The 27698-nt window shown below is 33.1% G+C and overlaps 1 protein-coding gene across 3 annotated transcripts in view; it reads right to left on the bottom strand.

Annotated features, from left to right (window-relative positions):
* LOC107995359 (uncharacterized) overlaps positions 1 to 27698 on the bottom strand; it is a 184122-nt gene that overhangs the window by 82875 nt on the left and 73549 nt on the right. Inside the window, exons 3-5 of one of the 3 annotated variants that reach the window (XR_009830848.1) lie at positions 24800 to 25029; positions 22280 to 22595; positions 2355 to 2535 (exon numbers count right to left, since the gene is read on the bottom strand). Coding sequence is in view for 2 of the 3 variants with exons in the window: in XM_062078189.1 (XP_061934173.1) it covers positions 2417 to 2535; positions 22280 to 22595; positions 24800 to 25029 (665 nt within the window). In the remaining variant the exon portion in view is untranslated. Of the gene's footprint in view, positions 1 to 1931; positions 2536 to 22279; positions 22596 to 24799; positions 25030 to 27698 lie in introns of those variants that run through there. The other 2 variants (XM_062078189.1, XM_062078190.1) reach the window with 2 other exon arrangements.

Here is a 27698-nt window from a genome sequence, read left to right as displayed (position 1 = left end):
GGGTGCGCGATGACTCTCGTAAAAGAAGGAGAGAGAAAAAGTGGGAACGAGAGTAAAGAGCTAATTAACTTGTGACTCTATCGGTGCGCCACAAATACGATACGAAACGTTTATTACCGGAGGAAATAAAGGCTGTCGAAAGGTGTGGATGGTTGGGCTTTTAATTAGTCGCGCGGTTGGCACTTTCTCGTGCCAATTTTATTGTCCCTTGCTGTTGTCGATCATTTCTTTTTTTTTTCCTTCTGTGTGGTTTCGCGTTTTGCGTGATTAACACGTGATATTGGTGATAATATTCAAATCCGCAAAAATTTATTAATTATACCGATATGAACGAGTGTACATACGAGTTACCAATGAAATTGTGAAATTTGGAGGATAATAAAATAAAAAGTCTTGATTTTAAAAGTATAGAATGATGAAATATTTTTTATATCGGCAGAATCAAGTTTAAAAATTCGTTTAAATGTGAAAACGTTTATTTTCGATTCCTTTTTCTTTTTTCTCCGTTCTATATTATTAAATATAATTGGTATATAGGAATAAAAATAAAGGTTAACAGTTTTTATCCATGGTGAATCTTCAGCAGAATTTTCGTTATTTATACATTACGAGAGCACTGAAATATTAAAGTATTAAATTTCTATAACGAAAGTAACAGGGAATGAAAAAAGGTTCTAGCAATAAGAGCAAATAAATCATAACAAAGGCATGGAGAAATGAATTGTAGCAATAACAGAGGTATAAAGAAGGGAGAATTCCAATAATAAAGAGAAAGCGTGAGAACACCAAAAATAGTAATTGCAAGAGCGAGTGAAAACAAATGAGAAACGAACGAATGAAAATAAAATGAAATCAGGATAAATGAATTGTAACAATTTAGTAGAAGCAGTATGAGTGTACCAAGAGAGAAACTTCAGGAAGCAGGAAAAAATCAAGTTCCTGCAAGTAAGGAATCCCAAAGGATAAGAAAAGTAAGAACTGATGCGATAAAAAAAGAAGAGATTAATACTGGATATGAGAAACAATTAATTTTTTAGAATATTTAAAAAATTTGACTCTTATTTAAATATCTATTTCTTAAAATTATAAATTTTAAATCGAGGACGAATTTTCTTTTTCTAGAGATATCCATTTAAAATTAAACACGAAATTTTTTATTTTTTCAAATCCAAATATATCATTGTTGCTCGTATCGTTATTTTATTAAATTACTGTAATCGGAAAAAAATTTTAAAATCTCGAAAAATTTTAATATTTATATAAAGATGGAAGATGTAATTGAAATTTGAAAATATGACAAATTTAAATTGCTGATGGAATTAATATTTAATTGAGCACATAAGGATAAAATTTTTTTAATATTTAAATAATCAAAAGTATCATATTCGATGGTATATTAAATGAAACGCATAGAAATATTAATTACAATGATTGAATAATTATCACATCGTGATTAAAAAATATGGATAATGTCGTTATAAGATTTTGCAAGGTATCTCGTTTTTTGCTCCAGCCACTCGACGAATATAGCGCATTCGAAATCAATTTGAAGGAGATTCGAGGAAAGCTTCTGTTTTAGAATGTCGTTGATTTAACTTGAAACCCTTGTAATGGAATAAAAATTGTCAAGCTTGATCGAATCTTTAAAAATAACTATTTATCATTTATCGAAATTATTGAAACATTTATTTGTTTTTAATTTACTTACACATAATACAAATTTAATTTCAATCGATATTTCGCGTGACAATTTCATCTATCAAAATATACGTTTATAATACGTGCATAATTGTTCGCAACAAAATAAAAAATATAAGATCATCTTCAATATATTTAATTTCTTGCAACCTATTTATGATTTACTTTTAGAATTTTTATTGTACATTAGATTACTCTTAATCCACGAATATACAAAATTTAATTTTTAGAGAAATACATTTACACATCTCTCGAAATCCAACAAGAGCGAAACGAAACAGGAATCCACAATTCTCTCGCAAACTAAAACGTTATAAAATCATCTCGACCAAGAACACAACGACGACGAATCGTCCCTGACATTAACAAAACGAGATCAAAACATTCGATCGGAAGGAAACGAGCTCGAACGATCTAAAAACGGGGCTTTCCATGGAAACGGAACTTTTAAACGATTCCCCCGTTCCCCATAAAACTTGGAAGATTAGCAGCTCGAGCTCGAAGTGATTATTAAGAAAGAAGAGAGAAAGAGAGAGAGAGAGAAGGACGGTAGGTTAATTACACCGGGTAGGGCAAACAGAATCGAAGAAAACTCGAAGTCAGAAAGCCTCGATCCTCTCTGACTTCCTCCAGCAATTCTGAACTGGAAGACTTACCCAACTGTACCAAGAAGGTATCGCGAGTAATTCTCTGTAATCAGTGTCCCCAATCTGACGAATTAAATCCGTGCTGGTCTCACTTCGTCGTTGGTTACGTCGAATATCCTTGAAACACAGATTTGTACCTGTCTTCTCTCCCCTGAACCGATCAGACGCCTCGCTTTATACTCCGCTTTTGCTGCGAATGTAATGGGGGATGGACACAGATTAAAAAAATAGAAGAACGATTGGGATAAATGGCGTGGAGAATGGGGGAATCTCGTTGAGAAGAGAAGAATGAATGAAACTTCTTAATGGTGGCACTGGTTTCCGTTTGATCTTTACTTTTTCTTTTTTTTTTTTTAGCAAAGTATTAGCCATTTTCTTTCTTGTTGTTTGAACCGTGATCGTTAGCTCTTTTGAAACTTTCTCTTTTTTTTTCCGTGTTTCCTTTTTCTTTCCGTTAATAAATTTTTTGTTTTTGCTCGAGAAGGATTTATAAGAGAAGAGAATGTTATTTCTCTTCGTTATTCTTCTTCGTTATTTATAACGATCGAAAATTTGGAGTAAAAAAATATTTTGTACATGATCATTATTACTGTTTGAAAGTTTCTTTTCTTTTTTCTAGTTACTTTAGAAAGAGTTTTTAAACAGTTTTATTTCGTTGAATCGTAGTAATGGTCTGATTGTCTATAGAAATTTAAGAAGAGATTTTTATTTCGAAGAAAGATCCAAGAAATAATTTTCGATACAAATATTTAAATAGAAAGATTGCTCGACGTTAAAATCGCGACGATTAAATTATTTGAATATGAATGGCGATTGAATTGAACCCTTAAGTCGAATTTCGGCCGGCCAGAACTTCGTTGCAGTTTAGGTAATAACACAGTCACGTGTAGTTGTAAATTGCCATATCAGCAGACCATCCAACAGGGATGTCGATGCTCGAATATTTCACCAAGTGTCACGCATCGATTTCGACGAGAGAAGTAGTCTCCTGTATCAAGCTACCATATACGAACCATCGTATTTTGAATACCAGTCCAAATTACGTGTCAAATTCCTCTATTCTTCTTCACATTTTCATACGAATTTTCATTTTTCTATAACACAACCTAGATTTCCTCAATCGATAAATATATCTTAAAAAACATAATGATATAATAAAATAACGAGACAATATTAATATGAATTGATCTCAGACTCTCAAACTCCCTTCAAAAGCTTCCCACCCTGCTCGCTACAGGAACGCATCCCCTAGAATTCCAAAGTATCAATTCACGCTCCCTCCCTCCTTCCCCCCTCGACTTAAAACTTTCTACAACCCGCTCGAACCACCCAATAGTATCCCCAAACCCCTGACCCAAGTCCAATTTCTCACGATTCGCCGCGACCAACCCACGGTTGAAAACACACAGAAGTACCAGAAACTCTCTGTCAGTGGTACACTTATCCAATATATGGTGGTATGCCTCGTTTAAACACGTGTCCCTCTATCGTGCACATATTGAAAGTAATCGAATCCGGATCAAATACTCGCGGCTTAACTTTCGTACGCGGATTAATGCTCGCTCCATCTTTGCTCGGCGTCGACCTTTGTCTCCACGCATCTCGAGGGTGGATGGCTTCCCCGTATCTACATTTGCAGGTGCCGTTTCCGGCTGAGCTCGACCGCGAGCAGCCTTAATGCTCCTCGTCCCAGACGTTGCCTCGAATCGCAATCCCAGGGGAATCTCTCCTTACCCCACCCTGAGGTGGGTGTCTGTGTACGCGGGGGTACACAGCCCATGTGTCTCTCGATACATTTTACGTGGAAATCGTGGCTCGCGAATGGGATTCAAACGTGACTTCGCGAAGAAGGAATTAGCGGTCGTTGGAATCGTTTGGGGATTTGAAATGGGGATGATCCCAGATATTTTTTTTTTTGGAGCGTGAACTTTACCGCTTTTCTAAGACTTTTTTTGAGGATGATTTATTAAAAAGAAAAAGAGAGAGAGAGAAGAGGAAATAGGAAGGGGATATAACGTTGCTAGAATTCTTTTTTCCTGAGATTTCTCATTTTTGGCGCATAGTTTACGCGAGCATTTTCGGAAAAGGAAAGAGAAATTGAAAGTGCGAAAGTGTTGTAATTTTCTAAAGAATTTTTCCATTCAAATTTTTGTTTAAATATAATTTTTAGAGTGGTTTGTGCGAACTTTTAGAAGAGAAGAAGAAGAAGAAAAGAGATGTTATAGTTATAGCAGTGAAGAATTGTAAATATGAAGGATTTATAATTATTTCAGAATATTAAAATTCTGTGTAATATCAAGGAAAGGAAGATTACCTTTGAAAATGAAGCTCAATGTGAGATATTTTGCTTTGATAAATTCGTGATAGATCGTGTAGTTCATTATCATATAAATTCGGTCATGAGCACCTCTTATCTGGTTATACTCTTTGCTTAGAAAATTTGCTGATAAAATGAAGTTAAAATTATAAGTAGTTTCTCCTGCTATTTTTTTTAAGCTATCAATCTTTCAAAACAGAATTCTTTTAAAAGAAGAAAATTAATTAAATCTTAACTTTTACCGAAGAAATTTCAGAAGACGAAAATGTACCATAATATATCATACATTGTATTTCGTCGAAAATATATATAATTTAATCGAATAAATCGTGTATTTAGACACAAAGATCGAATTAAATTTATCTATTATCCAACTATTTATCGATTACGGTGTCCAGCTTCGCACTCTCCCTTTGTTGAAGAAGTTATTAGTTCGAGGGTTAAAGCCGAACTTTGGTCAAACGTTTCTCAGAGACTTGGATCCTCTCGCTCAATAGAGATTGACGTATCGCAACCTCATCTTCCAGACCAGTTTCGTCGCCGCAACATCTCTACCTAACCTTATGAAATTTTCAACACCTAGCATTTCATATTATTTCTACACTTAACTACATTAATATACTATCCCATTAGCAATTGATTCTGAACGCAACGCACGAATCTCGCAATGAAATTAATTAATGTAATTAATTAATCAATGAACGATTAGTTTAAAACTGAACAAATGTAAGAAAAATAGCCAAGAAGTTCGTTTCACCAATTTCTCGAAAATTTACAATTATTAATATCAAGAGAGAATGTTGAACGAGGTCCAATAAAAAAGGAAAGAAAGAAAAAATAAAAAATCTCTCTGTTTCACTCTCAGAAATGCGAACATTTACAGAACGTGAGCTCACAAGTTCCGATGAAGGTGACATCGTCGGTTTAATCGTATTAACGTGTCGATTGGCGCGCAATTCGGACGAATTAGTATCGATGCCTGGTAACCAGACCGGAATTTCGGCCGCTGACGGAAATTGGCCTTCCTATCAGTGTCAATCACGTAATTGGAAGTCAGCGCGGCGGTTCTGTTACAAACGGTTCGCCGTTTTAACGGGCCGTCGTAAAATTTTACGACGTTGTAATTCAATAATTACGATCGCCGATGGAGCTCGGCTCCCGTACGATCCGGGAAGAAAATGGAGGAAATTATTATTTCGCGCGCAACCGACCGTTCTGTATCGGTTTATGATAAGCGCTGTGCAAAACCATCCCACATTCCGCTTCTAATTCGTGTACCGTCCGATCGATGAAACAAAATGTTTTATTATGCGTAATTTTTATTTCTTTTCCTTCTTCTTCTTCTTTCTTTTTTGACGATGTGAAATATTTTTAAGGTTCGAAGGATCGTGGCATTATCCAGGCATTTTATGTGATAAATCACTTTATCACATAAATGGGGGATGTAATTTAGCAATTACTTGTCCACACGAAGAGGCAAATTGTTTTAATTTTGAAATATGAACAATATCGAAACAATGAGCGAAAATCTTAATTTGTGAAATTTATAGGTATTTCAAATTTAATTTTTGAATTTTAAATTTTATATGGAACTATTCGTTTCTAATTTAATTCTTTAATTCCTCCAAGAAATGTGTTCCTATATATATGTTATAAATGTTTCGAAAGAATTACTTATATTAAACCTATAATGGAAATTCCATAAAAGCAAAGGATATTGCAACGCTGATATTACGATATATCAAAGTGTTAATAAAAGCCAATTACCTTAAACGAAAAAAGATTCACTTGGTAAGTCCGTACGCCTCAGAATCCCGCCCAAATCCCAGTCAAAAAAGGGAAGAGCGAAATAACCTAACCTCAAGCCAATTATCCAGTCTGGGCTCCAAAAAACTCCTTCGTGATTCAATTCTTATTCGAGATTTCGAATTTCCACCAGTTGAAATTGTTGTAACGACGCATTTCCGATTCCGGCCAAAGCAAATTGTCGCGTAATTGATCGTTCGCCACCCGACACGCAGAATATGGTACGATGGTTAAACGGTGGCCACTCACTGTTGTATTAGCGAAATCTGGCGTGAGATGACCATGGTCCATTTGTAAATGAGAAGCAAAGCGAAGAGAGAGAGAGAGAGAGAGAAAGCCGAAAGCGAAAATGTGTTATCGAATCGAAGGGAAAGCGTGAAGGGGAGAAAAATTGGATTTAAGGAGGTTGGAGGAGGAGTAGAGGTGGAGGAAATATCGTCGACCCTCTTCATCGACAGTGACGAAGCGTGTATTAAGTCAGACTTCTCCATTTTATCCACTCGTCTCTCTTACCGTGGATCTCGTTTGTTATGAAGAGGCTATGTAAGTGGAGGTTGTGCAACCCCTCGAATCTTTTGGACCCCATTTGGAGGATGGGGTTCGTTGGACGAGTTCTTTTCTACGAGGTAGAGGAGTATCGAGGTGCGACAAGTATTACTTGGAGAATATTCATTAGCGCCATATTTTCGATGCGATTGCAACCCTCGTCCAACCTTCTGATTGATTTTTCTTTCATTATAGAGGCTATCGTAGATACTTCGATTTTATTCTTTCCTTATATTTCCTCGATTTCGATTCGGTTAGTTTTTAATTTTGGTTTTGATAAAAAAAGTGGTTCGTGTTCGAGAAAAGAAAATTAAACATTTTATAAATTCACGAATTATTTGAGAATTCTGTTTAAGAGTCACTTTATCATTCCTTGACAAAACGTTGGAAAAGGAAATTAAGCTGCGCCTCGGTCATTCTCGACTAAAATTTATCACGGCGGATAAAATTTAGCGATGCCTCACTCCCGACCATTGTTTATTTTAATCAAGATTCTCTTCTGCAACAAAATATTTAAGAAAAAATTTATTTAAAATCGGGCAGGGCCAGGAATAAATTAAATCCAAAAATGAGAGGAAGAAAAACGAAGCAAATAGGAAGGCTTTGTTTTACATCGGTTTACTCGAACGACAAATGCATTTTGCATATTTAGACACGAAGCTCGTGTTACCTGTCCACCAGAATGCGGCGCTCCAGTGAAATTTTTAATTAACGCGGCATAAATAAAAGTCGTTAAAGCCGGCATTCCGGTGTGCGGTTCATGCTGTCCGCGCGACAAAATGCATTACTTGGTTAAAAAAGAAAGAAAGGAAAGATAAAAACTGGGTATTTAACGTCTTGCGGCCGCCATACTTTTTACATGCTTTCCTTTACTTCTTTTCCCCTTTCTTGGTTCCTTCGATCATTTTCAAATGAATATCTTATAATCTTGCAAACTTTCTTGCATCGTTCACTTATAACGCATCGAGGGATGCATATTTAATTAAACAAGTTTTCCTCCCACTAATGAAATTCCGTTAATTTTCTTTTGTTCTACGCAAACTTCTATAATCTGTATCATACAATTCGACGAAATATTTTTAGTTTAAATATAAAGTTATTATTAAATTCGATATTTTTTTTCCGATTTTGAATTATCAAATGTAAAATGTATTACTATCTATCGAACGAGAGATGAATGATTTTTTACATTTTTTCTTAAGCTTTGTTTATGCTAATGGGCAGTGAAATTATTATCAGTTTTACGAATCCAATACAATTTAACCGCGTTTGAATAATTACGGTACTTCGAATATTTCGTGGAAAGAAAAAAAAAAAGGAGAGATTCGCCAGAAGGTAATTCTGTTCAACACGTAACGATCGAGAATATCTCTCGTACGTTTCGGTAATTAATCAAATTTGAAAATTTTGCAAAACTTCATTGCGGGAAAAGCGAGCGATGAAACCTCTTCTGGAATTCATGCTTCCAGAAGCATTGAAATTTATTTAATCACTCCTTAAAATCGACGTCCTGTATACATTTTCGATTTTATCAATTGCATTTCACAACGCGAATGATATATATATATATTTTTTTTCTTTTTTTAATTTTCTCGGTCGAACGAGTCACTTGAAAGCATTAGTTGGAAACTCGAAGCCATAATTATCAAACATTTCTGTATCTTGATTTCAATACGTAATTACAACCGTTTAAACAATAATCACCGTTTAAACAATAATTTATCAGATGAAAAGTAATTCGCAATTATATTTACGGTAATTAAAATATATTTCCAGATGATTGTAACGCGATTAATTGTAATTAATGATTTCATTCTAATGGCACGTATCTTATGTGTACAATATATTCAATTAATTTTCTTCTTTTTCTTTTCATTTAAGAAAAATTTTCTTCCAGATTTATTCTTCTTTGATTTTACAAAATTTTCGAGAAGTTGTTACCTATTTGTGTCAAAATTCTCGGTTAATATTTTGAAGATCAAATCAACGATCCATATTAGCAATTTTGTTTGTTGAAAATTAAGCAGGAAATACTTATTTTCAATTATTTGAATATTTTTGTGACCGGTTATTTATAATAATTCAATTTATAATGATTCAATTACCATGTAATTTTAATATAATAATTATACATACCTAATTTATACGTTTATTTGTTAGTAAATGCACCGTGAAACGTGTCGTTGCTCTAAAACTACGAATAAAAAAATATACGTAAAGATCAGATATCCGTGGTACCAGAGCAAAGCCAATGCATCCATGTATCGAAACGCTGTTTTTCCTTTTTTCTCGCCTTTACTGGCAGCGTGCATTAGCCACACGAACAAATCCATTACGAATAATGCGTTTTTCCTTTCGCCAGGGAAAACAGATAGCACGAGACAATCGTGTCACGACATTCTATATAATGTTTCAATATTAACTGCCCCATTATCCTGAATATTATTATTGAAGTTTAATTATGGAAACAGTAATAAATAAGTAATTTAAGATAATCAAGATATCACAATTTGTAATCATCGACAAATGACCGATTTAAAAAATAAAATTATTCGAATTACTGCAATTAGAAATCGATAATTCGAAAGTGATAGTGTAAAAAATTTTAAAAATTTTTTTACATGAATCTTGTGGATCTGTTGAGCCTAAATTAATTATTAAAAAAGATACGAAAAGGAGGATTATTAAAGTATTTTCAAAGAGAATACTTGATTGAATTATTTTAAAAAATTATCTATGTATTCAGAAATTTTATTTTATTTTTTTTCATTTAAATAAATATCGCACATTATCAACTCGTGAACGATCAGGCAAGTGAGCAATCAAGGGACATCCATTGACTGGCTGCGTTTTAAGCAAAATTTAAAGCATAGTTGTAAACAACGTTATCTTTGCGATTAAGCAACGGGATCCACTATCAATCAGGGTTGGAAAGAAGTTAAAGCATCGAACTGCTCTCGTAGTAATTTGTAACGGGGTTTAAATCCGTGCAAGGACAAGGAAATCGATGATAACTTAGTGACTACGTAACGGTAGAAGGCGTGTCTGGTTTCCCACTTTTTTTCATTTTTTTTTTTTTCCCTCCCCATTTTCCTTTTTCCTTCCCCTTCTTGCGTGATACTTTATGAAATTTATTTACACACACACAACAACAAGCAAGAAACCGGAACCGTTCCGCTGTAAAAACGAGCTGCTTGTCAGGATATTAAAATAGAAGCTCTGTAAACCGTTGGCCGACAACGTGCACGCTGGTTCAAATTGAAATTTTAATGCTAGAAATTGAAGATTTAGCATTATGAAACGAAATTAAGAGATGATGGAATCATTGGAAAATCCCTATATAAGATTGGAAATCATTAATTTTTCTTAGAATTTCATTTACACGCAAAGATTTATAAAAAAAAAGAAAAAAGAAAAAAAGATGAACGAAATGAAAATTTTAAAGAAAAGTAATATGATTCAATCGACGCGTAATCACTTAAAAATGTATTTATCACTTTCACCAAAGAAAAGGTTTCTTACTTCTACTTACACGTATTCGAAGTAAATAATACATAATCGTTGTAAAAATTTAATCGTTTTAATCTCAAAGTTTCGCCACAATTTTTACGATGGGTTTACTTACTTAAAATTTATCATCTTCCCTCCCCCCCTTTTTTTCTAAATGAATTCGCACTCGTTAATATTCCATTAATATTTCATACAGAACTGATCGACTCGAGCAAGTTTTTGAAATCCCTTTTGCCAACTTGGATTCTTCGTTGTCGCTGTTTGCTCGATAAAGTCATTTTTCCTCGGCCTCGGTGTGAAATAATCCCGGTGGATTACGTAGTTATGACAGGCGATTAAGAGTTCGAAAGGGGAAAGTTTTTACCACCACGTCGAACGAGTTTCATCCCGTTAGTTAGTTTCATCGCGAAACAGTGATACCTTTCTTCATTAGGATCCCGCTCGAGCCGTTTCTTGCCTGTGTGCTCAACATCTGGCAGGGGGAAGAAGGAGGAGGGGGTTGGTAATATCGGTTGCGGTGATTAGGCGGATTATATCTCTGTTTTGGCACGTTGCTTAATACCGTGGAAAATCATAAGGCATAACCGTAAGTATTCTTAAATGTTTAATCTGCGTATACGGAGTGTAGTATAATAATTTCGTAAAGTGAAACATTGCGAGGTTTTTTTTTTTTTACTACGTTATTTTTATTGAGAAAATTCATTTATTCATTTATTTTTATGTTCTTTTGTGATTTTGGAATAAAACAATCAATCGTTTTTGATAGTTGAAGTAGTATTTGAAGAGAGTTGTATAATTTTTTTTACCTTTAATTCTTCGAATTTGCCATAATAAAAAAGTGATAAATTTATATAGAGGTATATTTATAAAAATTAAAAAATTTTGACGATTTGAAAATTGTGTAGTAATTAAGGAAAGAAAATTAAGGATAGAAAGAACAGTGCAGTTTTTCTTCCCAAAACTACTGATCTTTTTTTCTTTCCTGAAATAACGATTTATCATTGAAAACTTTTCAATTGCTTTGAAAATTCGTATCTCCGCTTCTCTCGATCGCTTTAATCTCCTTCTTTTTATTTTTCTCTCTTTCCTCGTGTCTCTAATCTAATGTATTTATCATAGTTTTGAATTTGAAAGATTATATTTCGTTAATGTTTCTTCGTTCAATTATGGAGTGACAATGTATAAAGCAATTTTGAAGGTGAAATTCTCAAAATTTTCAATGCAGTTTCATTTTTTTAAATATAACTTCATACTGGATGAAACAATATTTCAAATTACAAAATATTTAATAAAATTTATCTTATTATAAAAGTTCCGAGACATAAATTATATTGTATACAAAATGAAACTTTAAGATTTCGTTTCTTTGGATAAAATATTATTTAAATACTTTCGTGATTGACTCTGTATTTATTTGTATAAATATATCGCCGAGAAAATACGAATATGTTATATAAATACTTTAATGAGAATTCACGATGGTATGGACCCCGATAACGAGATGAATGCAAATGGTCTTTCAGAAAGGCAATCGAGAATGTTTTATGAGCATATATTGCTTTAATTGCTGCTCCATTTGTCGACTATATTTATTTAAGTCGTTTTAGCATCCAATACTGGTCTTTTTTACAAATGAATATCAAACGATTCGTTTCTTTTTTATCGGCCAATAATCGATTTTCATGTCAATACGTGTCTTCTTTAAATCGCGAAGAAATATTTGAAGGAATCGTATCGATTGAATTATTTAAGTTCTTTATAAGTAGGCTAAAAAGAACATCCGATCCATGTTCTTTCATTGTCGTTCGATATTTCCGAGAGTTTATCTCGGAATAAATATCAAAAGGAAAAATTAGATGGTAAAAATTCAATCAAGAAGAATCGTTTTATCACGTTTATCCCGGATTCTATCGAATATTCTCATTTAATATCGATTCATCAATCGACAGTTTTAAAGTTTCAAAGGCGTGTATGCATCGAGAGATAAAAGGTCGGAATCGTTCGATATTATTCTTTCATAAATTTAATTTTCTTCTTTAAACTTTTTCATATTTTATTCTTTTAAAGAATTGAGCATTCAAAAGAACTTTAATGGTTTATGGATATGTCAAATAGCGATATTTAATGAAAAAATAAATTGAGAAATTACCATTTTGAGAAATGGATTAAAATTAATTTTTCCCAAGGAAGTCCAAAAAGAAATTATATGCGTAACATAACCTATAAAATATCCACGCGAAAGTGGCGCGAAATTTGAAAACTACGAAATCCCAACTATCCGCGATACGAGTGAAAAATTAATCAACTTCGTTTCGAAGTAGTCCCAGATGAAATCGGTAAATGCAACGTGCTGTGAAAAGGAATACGTAATAAATAGCGGATCTCCATGAATTATGAATTTCAATTGAGCAAATTTAAATTCGGTGTCGAATGCATTAACGTTTCGTCATCATTACATTACATTCCTCTTTGACGCTTCTGGGTAAAGTACCTCAAACAAAAAAAAAAAAAGAGAGAGAGAGATCGTTCGAGTATGCAACAAACATTTCTCGACCAACTTACAGCCTAAGTTCGCTCGTTTAGGAAGAGGATTGGTCTTAGTGCTGATTAAATACAGACGATGTCGATACAAGATAGTAATTATCGTGGATCCTCGATTTACATGGGAAACAAATCTTACGGGATTAAAGCGCGATTAGAGTTTGGTGTAAAATGCGATTTAATCAAGCGGAAATATGCACGAAATTTCAGAGGAAAGAATAAAAAGGGACAGAGGGATAAAGAATATAAATTATTTGAAATTAATGAATCGTTCATTATTATTATAATTAACAAATTACAGATGATAAAATTGTCAAGAATTAATTTATCTTGAATTTTTTTTAAAGATAGAAATAGAGATCGTTAGAAATCGTTGTGAAAATTGAATTCTATGTATATTTTTTAATTATACAAAAATTTTTATTTTATTGCAACGTATATTTTCCGTATATTTTCTTTTAAAATCCTTTTTAAATTTTGAATTTTTATTTGGAATAATTTTTTTCTGAGCAATTTTCTGTGTTTCATTTATTATCAATACACAATTTTTACCTATTTTTATTTATTTAAACAATTATTAATATATATTGAAAAAATTCTATACGTGAATCATCGGTTAAAAGTTAATTAAACATCATAAAAATCGAGTATTTTTATATGGTTGAAAAATATTTCCGCTTTGTTTTAAAATTTTCTATAAATTTTTAATTTCCATCCATAGGATGAAAACTTATCGATTTAAATTATATTTTCTTTTGCTATTTCTCTTAAAAATATTTTGAAAATTCTTCCGTAAAAAAAAAAAAGAAAACAGGTTCTTTTCAAGATTATGTAATGTCAAATAGATTGAGAATTTGGTTCTTTGGAAAGGATGCGATCTTTACTGGCTGCCATTTCCAGTAAATCATCGATGAACGAAATAAAGAAGTCAAGGATTGAGTTACAGTTTCTTTGGCTCCACTGACCTCTGATCCCGTTCACTTTGTACAGAGACAGGGGATCTGCAGAGAGATCCACGACTTCAATTTCTGAAGTCAATTTTATCAAATGTATCCGTTGAAATAACAGATCGATTTGAAACTCGTTCAAATCATGAAAATTAAAAATCTTTAAAAATTAAATACTTCACTTAGATAATAGAATTTAGATTGATTTCTATCCAACATAGAAATATAAAAATATTAATTATTAATTTAAAATGAAAAAAAAAATCGCCAACTTAAATTGAAAAATCTGGATTGATTCGGATAATTCTATCCAAGATAAAATTGATAAAAATCGACAATTAATTTTCTGTGAAATGTGAGAATAAAATTAACCAAATTTACATCATCCTTCATCAGAAATTTATAATATCAACGTCAATATTAATATCCCATCAAATTTCACTTACAGTAAAAAAACATTCGAAACTTTCATCTTTAATGCCTCAGAATCTTCCTCCTGATCTCATTTTCCTTCAATTGCCGGTACCGTGGCAATTTTTCCGCGTGACGTTAATAAATTACAGCTCCCCCTCCTCGCGTTATCTGCCACTTATTTACTTTCGAATCTAAACCGCTGTACATCCTCAACTTAATGGGAATCAAGATGTCCCTGTTATCTCGCGTGTATCCATTCAACCAGAGGCTAGATCTCTCTCTCTCTCTCTCTCTTTCTCCTTCGTCTTTTATGCAGTTCCAAGAGGGGAAGAAGGTGGCCGTGGACGAATAAATCAAACGGCCCCGCGGGACAAAACCGCTTTCCGTTTCGCAAGTTGAAATTAGCGGCCGTGCAAATTGCGCACAAAAATAATTCCCACGCCTCGAGACTTTATCATCGGCGATCAAGGTTTTCGATTTTCTTTATCCACGGGAAAAACCGCGGCAGGGATAATTTGCTGTTCTTTTGTTCGATGAAGACGAAGTTCGAAGTATCATTGGCTTTATTTGAAGCGAGGATAAAAGATGATATTAAAATGTGAGATTTACTTTAATTTATTTTAATCAGTATGATTTATCGATTTTTATGTTGTAAGGATACAAGGAAGATAATTTTGTTATTTTATTGGATATCTTTTCGTTATATTGGAATAAAGAATGATAATTTGAGGAATTATGTGTTTCCAAGATGAACGACAGTTAAAAATTTCCAATTCCCCTCCTTGTAATCATTTTTCCACCCCGTCGATTTCTCCTTTATACCAAATTACGTACTTGTAAAAAGTCCATTTACAAAGCCAAGAACTTCCTAAGAACCCCACAGCCATTATTCAAATTATTCATCGGATCCAGATTGAATTCAGAGATTGCTCCACCCTTCCCTAAAAAGCTACTTTCTTTTCCCTTTTTTTTTATCGATGAAAACGTCCCTTCGCATATCATTAAACACACGATGCTCCCTTTCTTCTTTCGTTGAAATAACGGGGATACGTCACGAACGAAGAAAGAAAACGTGACGTCCGTTGGTAATTACCATCGGATGTCGGCGGTGTAAATATATATATATATACACGCGCACGCACACATTGCGTATATAAGCGGCGACGGCGTTAATTCCAAACGATTGCTCCTTCTGTTTCGTGACCAATGGAAATCTGGTCTCGATTGTTTTCCAAGTAAGTGCGTATATTACTGGTGCATCATGCACGAGCGGGTTGCTCGCTCGAGCCTGCATCGAGTCTTCTTTCTTTTCTCTCGTGATACAAAAGAACACTCGACGAGGCTGTCTACCCGGAAACTAAGGGAAATCGCGGCAGGTTGAATGGACGTATACACGATTTTTTTCTTTTTTTAATTATACACGCGTTCGATGCTTGAGCGCCATCTTTCTGCCTTCGAACTGATCAATTCTGAATTTTTCTTGATTTTTTTAAATTTTTTGCAATTCTCGTCATCGCATAAATGTCTTTCTCCTTATTGTATTATCTTTCTTTCAAGTTTTATTATTATACGAAGAGGGAGACTGGAATAATATAAATAAAAGGTGTAATGATATTGAATAAGGTTATTATAAAAATGAAATATTACCAAATTTTGATTAATTTTTTAGAAAGTAAATGATTTATTATTTTGTATTATTATTTTCTAAGACGTGTATATTTATAGAAAGGAAAAGAAAGATTTAATCAGGAAGAATTTAAAAATTCATGAACAGAAGGGGAACGTATGATAATTTGTACGGAATAGGGATTTGGTGGAAACATGCAGGAAAAAAAAACTATTAATTCAAAGATTCAATCCCGTTCAACTTTTGAAAAGAGCAATCTATAACATCGGATATAAAAAATTTCCACGGAGAATTTTTATTAGAGCGTTTCAATATTGAAAAGAAAAATAAAATATCTGAAATTGACAGTACGAATGAAACAATCAGAAATTGTATTTTGTATTCTATAAAGCGTCGAGGAAGAGAAGAAATTGCGTTGCGCAAAGGATTAACTTTGCAAGAAGAACAAAATGCAATATTGAATTCGAAATTTTTTTTTTCCCCCGAAATTGTTACCAGAGGTGTTTCAATATTGGGAGGAGGGAAAAGGGAGGGGAAAAAAGTAGAACAAAAAATAAAATAAAATATTTAAAATTGATGCTCTGAATGCAATAGTTAGGAACGGCAGTTGAATTTTCCACGCCACGGGAATTCCGGTTTCCTCTGTTCAAACAAGTAATCCTTTGCATTTCGGGCGAATCATGTATATATATATATAGATATATATGCACGTATGTTTTTGCACGTCCCCCTTTCTAATCTTGCTCGGCCTGAAATTTATTTTCGAAGGATTTATCTGTCTTCGACTAAGTAAACCCATTTGCATTTCAAATATCACCCTTGATTCGCTTCCTGTGGTTCCGCGTCTCTTCCCTTCCTTGCTCCAAATTTATCAGCAAAAGCCCACGTACATAACATTTGTTTCACTTAACTCTTTTTTTCATCGCTTTGATGAAATAACAATCGTTATAAAATTAAGACGTATCGTGAAATATATAAAATTAGTAGCTCGTTCAAGCATTCTCAATTTCAATTAAATCGTGTCTTCGAGTTAATCAATCTATGACGCACTTCATCAATCAATATCAAGTCAATATAATTGGTTCTATAATTTATATTCTACTATAGAAAAATGCCTGTGCATGTAATGCCATTCATCGTTCTTAACACGAGTACAAGTAGCTTTTGTAGTACTTTAGTATAGTATTCGTAATATTTGTTGCATCTATTTAAACTTCCTACCATACGTATAAAAATAAAATATATTTCTATTACAATTATCATATCAGATTATGTTATCTAGAATTCAAAAATGTATAACGCAAAAAGAATTGATCTTATTCATTTTCATTCAATATGTGTGGATAAATACACGTAAACTCAAAAATATGATGATTTTCTTATAATACCGTCGACAATTCGAAATTGTACTCGTGTACGAAATATATTTGATACTCGAATGAGTTTATGACCTCCAACCCGGTCATCTTCATCCAGTACTGAAAAAAAAAAAAAAAAAAAAGAAAAAAGAAGAACGTTCTGACGAACAATTACGAACATTGTCTTTCGTACAGAAACGAAAACGGATGCACGGCCGTAAGAGGAATCGGCACGGTTGCAAACGAGCACGAGCACACATCCTACCTTTACACGGAGAATAGTGGCGTTCTAGCTTTTGGCTCCAGCGTTGTCACAGCCATAAAACAATGCCGAGATAATAGCGGGTTTACCCGTGTGCCTTCGAGCATCTTGAAGCTAACAACCTCGCGGCCATTTTTGAATCCAAGTTGATCTCATTTCTTTCTCCTTTTTTTCCTCCCCTCTTCTCTTTTTTGCCTATTTTCTCTCACTCTCTCTCTCCTCCTCTTTCATAACCTTGCTGCACATCATCTCGAAAGGGTTATCTGGAAAGGGTGGAAGGAGTATATAGGTCATTCCAGGTGAAACGAGCGAACTCATCGAACTCATTGGCCTATACTGAAGAAACCGATCATTGATGTTCGAACGCTACTATTTCTAGAGCTGTTTCTCTTTTTTCTTTGCAGAACGAGATACGTAATATGGAGAGCGAGATTTATTTACGAGCTGATTGAAGAGTGCGATCGATATTTCGTAGCTAATTTCGTTGGATGGTTTATCGAAGAATGGTTTAAACGGTTAGGCGTTTTGATTTTGAAGATGAACTGGTTTCATTCGGGATAGATTTAACCAAGGTGGGTTATTGAAAATAGCCGATGCGAAGGGGATTTTGAAACGAAAGTTTTGCTGGAATCAGGAAATGAAAGATATTAAATTTGGGGTGAAACTAGAAAATCTATTATGCTTCGCTTGTCAATTCATTCGAACTGTTTTCAAAAATTCCAATTGGATTAAATATTGGAGATTATTTAAGTAATGATTAAATATCGTTAATTATTTTGAAAAAATGGTATACAAATTATATATAAACATATGCAAGCGATAATTATATTCGTTCTTTTTAAGCTATGCTTATAAATTATGCGTACCACGTGTACCACAAAATAATCTTTTCATAGAAATTTAAATTGCTCCCTCATTCATCGCGACTGATATATAATAGCGACGGAAATACCAATATAAGATACAATAGGTGAACGATATTAGAATAACTGAAGCACCTTTTCAATCACAAAAGACTTTATTATCAATGTTTCAATATCTGTCAATCATATATACGAGCTTTAAACTCTATGCAATATAATACTTGAAAAAGGCCCTCCACAATCCGATCACGCGACATTTTCATACACAATCCCAACTCTTGTAACAAAACGAAACAAGGAGATAGAAAATTTAAATTTATCTCCTCGTCGAGATTTTATTAGGAACATCTTAATGTCTCTCGCAATCAAAAATACCTGTAAACGATCCTTAAACTCGTCTCATTATCCAATCTCTCGATCTTCAAACACACGCAACAACCCCAGGACATTATCAACCGTGAATCCAATCGATCAATCGAAACCATTCCTCCGTGTATCGTAAACGAACCCTCTAATTTCTCCTAACAGAGGAGCCCAATTCTCTCTGTTAACGATCAAATGGCCAAGACGCGAATTCGAGCGTCTCTGCGAATTGCAATTTTCTCATTAAAGGCGTTTCGCCTTTTTTCCAAATCATTGAAAGAAATATCATTATCGATTTCGATGTCTCACGAAACGGAAGCAAACTCCTCGTTACGCGTTTTCCTGTAGAAGGAAAGAGGAGTGGAGAGGATCTCTCTGGGTGTGTTCTTTCAGACCAACGATCCTTAATTAATCTGGAAATCGAATCTGGAAGAGGAAGAGGCGAGTGAATTCTCGAGCCGATAAGTCGAAATACTGGAGGATGGATTAACCAGGTTGGAGGAAGAGGGTGCAGGAAATCCTTTGGCCGGGATTTAGATTTCCCGTTTTCCACTGTTTACCGGCCGCTAAATTGTTCTCCTTTCCTTTCACCGATCTCTAATCGCTTTTATTCCGGCCAACCTGTTATCACAATTCTTCCCCTATCTTCGCGTGAATCACTTTCGACTCGGTGGAAATGAGGATGGAGGAGAATGGAGGATGCGAAAGGAAGGAGGAAGCAGCGGGTTTAGGATATTTAGAAGGAATTCAAGAAGGTATTTGGGAGGAGAAGGTTGTAGGGAAGGAAATTTTTCTTTTTTAAGAATTAATTGATAATTCTTTATGTGGAAACACGTGAAGCAATATCTTTAACGCGAAGGAAGAAAGAAAGAATCGGAAAAGAGAATTGTGGAAGTGGAAATTAATTTTTTAAGGAAACTGATAGAGTGGCTTTTGCTCTGGTTTGCTATTTGAGAAATAATGGAGAAAGAAGGAAAAGGATTTTATCGCTGAAACAGAAGAATAACTTTTTAAGGAATCAGATAAGAATGTGTAAGTGGAATTAGTTGATAAAGGAACGAATAAAAGAGTAGTTTTAAAATTATTTATAAATATATTAATTAAAATATTAAGGGAGTAATAAGAAAAGATTATAATACTGTTTATTAATTTTTAACGGAGCATAAATAGTTGTCATATTTTAGAATTAAATCTTTTGAACATTAACAACAAAGTTTAGCGTGACTTTATACTTATGGGAAACGATAAGATTGCGAAGCTTACTAAGAACTCTATTTTATGTTTCCACAATCCGTGATATAAGATGCAGATAACCATGTTCCCCGTGTATTTAAGCAGTTAAGTTAAACATCGAATGAATTAATGTTATGTAAAGGATCCAAACCTGTGATGGTTATGATTGGAGGAATAGATAGGAGATTTACAGAAACAGTTGAAGTTAGTAATCAATTATTTACATTGTGTATTACAATAATGTAATATTACATATTCTGTTTATTACACAATTTTACTTAACCCAATTAACAAACATAAATAATGATGTAATATAATTTATACACGTATATCAAATTTTATATTTTTAACTACTCATTAGTTTTTTCTACTCTATGAAAGAAGAAGAAGAAGAAGAAGAAGAAGAAAGTTCATCGTGCTAGATATTAAACGAAAATCTTACCTGCATCGAATAAAAAAAAGAGGGATTGCGAGATGAAAGAAGACAGAATCATTATGCCTGACGTTTCTCTTTATTGTTTGAAATGTGTCGTAACGATCAGATATGGATCATGTAAAATTACAATAAAACGTAAATATGACGAATCATTCGTGTATACATATACGTGTATGTATATATATATATATATTTATATATGTATATATGTATAAATTCTTGTACGCCACCAAAAATGATCTCGTGAGACCACGAGGGGAAAAAAAACAAAAAAAAAAAAAAGAAACTTAAATTATCCCGAACGAATTCATAAATATGAATCACTTCCTCGCCCCATCGATTCAAATTTATGCCTTTCGTCTCTTCAAAATTCCAATCAACTCTCTCGACCATTTTTTTCTTTTTCTTTTTTTAACACACACGTATATTCGTGAAACTATATCGCATAATCATAGTGATTGCGATCTCACCACCAATCCCAAACAATTTTCCAACAACGAATTTTTTCCCCACCCCCTACTTTCACCGTGTTTATCCCCTTTTATCCCCATCCCCTTTATTTTAATCTCTCCTCCCTTTAATTACACACCGTAAATCTAAATTCACAATCATACACTATGTACAAGTGTCGCGTCTCGCTTCAACGACTCGCTTTTTTTTTTATCGATTTTTAAATTATATTGCTATCAGCGTCTCTCTTCTCTTTATCCTTATCGAGCGACCATCGATACACCTTATAATTTATATTTTTATATAAATTACGTATTTTTATTCTTTCGTATATACACGTCCACGCGTGTATCGTCCACGATTCAATGAACGTGTCTTCTGTATGAGCAACGGAATTTCCACAATGGCAGTGAAGAATTTAAAAAGAAAAAGAAATTCCTTTTTTTTTTTTTTGAGAGTGATCACATGCCAGCATATTCGTTTAAAATAGCTACGAAATACGAATTGACGAAAGTTTTCTTTTGATGGATATATAAAATGGAATGTTAAAGTAGTAAAGTAGGAAATAAAACGCTTTGTTTTTTCGGACTGATTATATATATATAGAAGACGATGCGAGATGCAAATTATATATGAAATATTAATACGAGAATATTTGATGTGAGCAATTTACAGCGGCAATGAAAAATTAAAAAAAAGAAAAATTTATCCCGAGTTTAATCTGGACTTAAGATTAAATCGAACGGTTCGCTGTATTCGATAATTGAAGGGCTTAGTGGAAAGGGAACATTATCCTTTTATATTAATTACATTCGATATTTTCGTTATTATTTAAAAATATTAAAATCATATATATATATATTACATTCTTGCCTCTCATCCTCTCAGAATAATATCGTAATGAATCTTCATTTTCATGCAAAATGAGTACTTCTAGATTTTCAGATTTTTATTAATTTGTACACAATATATATATACGTATATAGATTGTGCACATATGTATATATTTAATTTTATCACTAAGGCGAAGAGGCAAGAACACGCGCATAAATATCACAAATATCATTCTTAAAATAATTACAATTCATATACGAAAATAATTCCCCCTTGAAATTCGTCTTTCCTTTATCCTTTTTCACCAAGCCCCCCTTTTTATCCTTGCATGATTCGACAAGCAACGATACGATCCGTGGCGAAATGATCCCGCGAAGCTTTCGTCTGCGATTCGTTCCGGGTTAAACATGCAAAAGTGGCAAGATACCGTGATTGAACGATGGTAAGATCGCTAATAAACAGCAGATCGAGATCGAAACGGGTCGGGCATCGATCGTTGAACCGGATCTGGGCGGTTCCTGCGCCAGTCGTTGATTGCTCGCGGCCAACGTCGCGGTTTCCACCCTCTCGAGCGCCCTGTCGCCCCTGATCCTGGGCAACGTGGACTGACAGGTGATAGTTAAAGTCCCTCCGGGGAAATGGTGTCGTTCCAATCGAAGAGTGAGGCCGAGACGAGTCGAGGACACGAGGCTGTCCTCCGTCGGGCTCGTGCTCGGCAATTCTCTGATCAACCCTTTGTTCACCTGTTGACGATAGAAGGCGAGAGTTAGCCTTAGTCCCCCTCCCCCCACCGTTCACACGAGTGAAATTTCATGCTAGATTAGGGGGATGAATGGGATCGAGATCATGGATAATGGTTTCTATAGTGTTTCGGGTGTTGGCGATAATGTGTTGGGTGAATGAAGGGATAATTTGGGCCATGAATTGGCTCGATTTGTTCTTGTGACAAAAGTGATACGTGTTTTCGATACGATTTTCTTCCTGGGGGAAAGATATTCTTTATTAGATATAGATATTCCTTGTATATTTGATCGAATGGATCTCGTGGATAGAATAAGGATTGTTCGAAATAGAAGAATAATGAATAAATATTTTAAATATTAATGATAATATCTTATTTATCTATAATTTCTACGAATGTATCACTCTTATCTATCCTGAACGGATTCGATTCAAGAATTCAGAATTTCTATTTATAATTTATAGATAAAGAAACGTATGAAAGAATCATAATTACTCTAAGTAATCACAGTAATGCTACTGCATCGAAAAGAAGAGAAAAAAGTTACAATTTATTATACTTGAAATGCCATCAAGATACCCAAGATCCTATCCGAGCATCTAAAGTAACTTTCTCGGCTCGAGTGGTTGGAGTGAATTTAATAGGGTGGCATTTTCGTCTGTTATTTTTAAGACGAAAACAGGAGCTGAGTGCACAGTAAGCAACTTTGAAAAAAGTATTCTCGAGTATAAACTGACGGTTTTAATTTCTTCTACCTTTCACCCCCGAATAAGTTTTTGAAGAGTCTGAATAAAACGAGCGAGTAGTGGCGAAAACACTAAACGAGCATCTTTTAAACGATTCCCATAATTTCATATCTTTAGCCGGCGTTGAATTTGCAATTCAAAGGCATCTCCAAGTCATTTTCCAAGAACTTTCCAAACTCTCGTTGTTTCATTTTGCCTCCGCTCACGACAATTTTCAAAATCACGAAACGATGAAATTTTCAAGAGTCTTGATTGAAATTAAATTTTTTTTTTCAAGATTTTGATCAAGTTTTTTTTATAGTACGTCGAGGTATCTATCATCAAATTGATCGAGAATTATATATTGTTTCTCGAAAATGGATATGTTTTGAAATTCTTCCAATTATCTTCTCAAGAATTGAAAATTATTTTTCTATTGTTTAATTATCTTTGCAAAATAATTTAATAATAATAATAAAACTGTAAGATAATATTTAAAGCAATCCAATATTCGATTATTTTCCCACGAAAAACAATTTCAGAAGAACAAATAACTTTTCATCTTCATAAAAAAAGATTTAATGTATTATTTTTTATCGAAACAAAGCAACATTCAATTCTCAATTCAGAAATAACATACAAACACACATTCTCCGCTGTTTTTCATTCGATACAATTTAATATTCATTATCGTTTTCGATTTAAAATAATTCCATCTGAATAAACACCGTTTTCATTACAACGATAAAAAATTCTACAATTTTATGAAACAATAAATCTTTAATCCAGATATATAGAAGACTTAACACATATATTATGGAAATTTTCCTCGGAATAATGAAAAGAGGAAAAGAATTGGAATAAATTTGATCATTCCATTTTTTATTTTTAAACAGATTCACACAATCAAAAGACGTACGAGGAAAACAGAAAAGAAAAACTATCTTCAACTGATTTTTCAAAGAGCACGAGAAACGATTTATAAATAATTTTATTACAATTATCATTAAAAAATATTCAATCCTTAACTTATAACATTCGATCCAACTTTCAATTACTTAGATTAGACTTTGAATTGCTTAGATGAATTTACAATAAAAACAGATGACAATTCAATCCCTAGAATTTAAGAAACTTAATTAAACAAAAATTCACATTCAACGACCGAATTACTAGATTTATAATTTGAAAATTTTCATTTGACAACACGAACATGATTTTTCATAAAATTCACTCGTTCTCGAGACAAGGTTGAACCAAACCTTGAACGAATACCGTCAGGGGGAGGGGGGGAAGGGATGAAAAGACACGCGAGGGAACGAGTATCGCCAGAGCCCGGTAGAAAAACTAAGTTTAGCCCGGAGCTTGGGTCGTTTTTTTTTGTGACGTCGGCTACAATCAGGAATTCTAAAGTTGGCGAATGTCTCTCCAGGCTCTAATAGCCGTACGTTCTCATAAAACTGTTTCTTTCCTCCCTCACCTCTTTCCCGTTGAGGATGAAGACGAGCCGGGCCGGAGGGTAGCTGGCCGCCGAGCTGCATTCCACTTGGAGCGTCTCGCCCGCCTCGTAAGAGGGTCGAAGGCCACGGAGGGTGGGTCGTTCCTTGGGGGGGATCGCCAAGCTCATGTTCGCCTCGCCGAAGATCGTGAGGAAATTCGGCCCCTCCGAGGACACCTCGCACCCGTACAACCCCACAAGGTTCACCTTCACTGTCGCGGGTAAATTGTTTCCAATTATTTTTCCAAGAAATGCTTTTTATTTATTTATTTTTTTTGGAATTAATCCTTTTGGATGGATTTGGATGGTAATCATTTTTGATCGAATTTTACTACGAGAAATAGTATTAATATTATTATTATAAGGATTCAAGTAATGAATTTGAATAATTGCTTAGGTATACTTTGTAATTTGTAATGGAAATTAATGTATCCATAGGTGTAGTTGTTGTTGGATATATTTAAAGAAAAAAAAGGAAAGAGATGAGAGATTTGAATGAAATAATGTGTATAGTACGACGTAATTATTTAATAGGTAAAAAAATTGAAATAAATTTTTATCACTGATGTCGACTAGATTAAAGTGTACGTTTAATGAAATGTTTAAATTGGAAAAAAGAATATATTCTCATTTTTTTATCTCTGTTAATAAGACCGTAATACACTGAATAATAGTTAGAGAAGGTATTTAAAGTAACTAAAGTATAAGTAAATTGAATGAAACTGTTATTATATCCGATTAATAATAATTTAGCTATCATCAAAATTAAATTCTTTCTTCATGTTACAATATTTTCAGTTTAAATTTTTATCAACCTTTAAGTATAATATTTTCTTTAGAATTTTTACTAAAGCAAAAAAAAAAATTAATAATTCATCATAAGCAATTATAATTATAAATTATTCAATTATACAAATTATTTCAATCCTCTTTAAAAGATTATTCCAAAAAATGTTCAATATTTTATAATAACATTTGAAATATATATTTTTAATATATTTTGAAAAAAGAATCGTGCAATAATATTGATCTTTAAAAAATTAATTTTTAACGCGTTTCATTCTTCATATTTTCTCTTTTACACGCTCTTCCAATTTTTCCCCGTTCAAACAAAAATTTACTCACTCTTATCAACCCTCAAATTCGCACAAACAATATCTGGGCGAAATGAATCGCTCTTCAACCATTCTTCATTCAGCACGAACCTCCAAAAAAGAAAAAAAAAAGCTCCTGCTCAAATAAAGTTACCACGCTGCAAGACAAAGTCTGCTCTTTCACCGCTTGTAATATGCTCTAATTCCTTCCAGAAAAAAATATTCAGAATCATCTCAACGGTTCTAACGAAGAGTTTAAACACGAATTTCGCGATTCTTCTCGCGAGATTTTGATTTAAAAAGCGTATAAATGGTTTTTCAATCTTTAGGTTTACCATTTCAAAAGAAGTCACTTCAAAAGATGAATTATTTCTAATTATTATTATTTTAATGATATAATATTCATATTAATGTTTTAATGATTTTTGATAAATGAAAAAAATATCATTTGAGATAATTTATTATTTAAAAATTGAGAAGCATTCAAGTTTTATACATTAAGCGTGTATTTATTTCAATTATCTGCAATTACTAGTGATTCTTAACTATTTTTTTAACTATCTTAGAGTAAATTGAATTTTAACGAATAATCATCAACAATGCGATCAATCTACTCAAGATACAATAATCCTTAAAGCATTATAATTAATCAAAAATCATTTTCTTTTAACTAAACGTGAAACTTTCATTTATAGAAACTTAAAAAAATATTCTTCCATACAAAATTACCTTTCCTCCCCAAAATTGATAAAATGCTATTCCTAACATTATATAAAAAATCATGATCGATGAACAGAGTTGAAATCAAAAACAATAAGACTTATTCTCTCCCCTGAAAATTTATTTCAAAGATCATCGTTAATGAATTAAGAAAGTTAGATAGGTTATTTTTAAAAGTCTCGAAGATTAGAAACTTTATGAAAGATGTGAAATAGCGTGGATCCCTGTGGAACAGTGAAAAATGGGTGAGAATAGAAATTTAATAGGGGCCAGCCTCGTTCACAAGAAGGCAAGTTCGTTGGTTATTTAAGCGAAATTTCTGCCAGGCCGTAACTTTCATCGTTCTCTAGGTTCAAGTTGGGAAAATCTCGCGGAGTTGTTGTTTCGATTTTAATTTGAAATTGGGAGAAAATCTACAGGAATTTTTTTTTACAAATTTTGAAGAAAATTCTTATTTTTTATTTTTGTTTTTGTACGGTATTTTCTTGTCTTGGGAGAAAGTTGAAATTAGTTAGATTAAGATAGTTAGAAGAAGATAAGTTTGACAATGATTGAATTTTAAGTTAAAATGCGTAAATTTATGTAGTGTACTTGAATATAAAGACTTCTTTAGAAAGTGTGATATATTTAAGGGGATGGTATTTTGAAAGAAAAGATGTATCGTGAAGAGAAGAAGTTACTATTAAAGGAATATTATTCTGAAATTCTAATATTCAAAATAGATCTTTATAAAAAATTAAAAAATCACAATGTATTTCACAATAAAATCAAATAACTTCAAATAATCTTAAAAATGGAAACGAATTATTTTCAAAACTGAAAATAAACGTTACAAAAATAATTAAAAATCCTGTTTACGTTACTCCAAAAGCTCAAAACTAATATTACAAATCTCAAAAACACACATCTCCAGACATCCTATTCCATCACTCATTAATAATTTACCAAGCAGATTAAACCGCATAATTCTAATCTCCTCTCAGTTCGCAAATTCATCTCGAGAATAAAACTTTCTCTCTCTCGTTTCTCTATGAACAATTGGATAATCGCTCTCAGAATAATTTGCA

Source organism: Apis cerana, linkage group LG8 (assembly GCF_029169275.1).
Source record: "Apis cerana isolate GH-2021 linkage group LG8, AcerK_1.0, whole genome shotgun sequence".
Taxonomy (NCBI): Eukaryota; Metazoa; Arthropoda; class Insecta; order Hymenoptera; family Apidae; genus Apis; species Apis cerana.
Note: the sequence above shows the minus strand (reverse complement) of the source record. Positions and strands in the feature narration are given on the sequence as shown.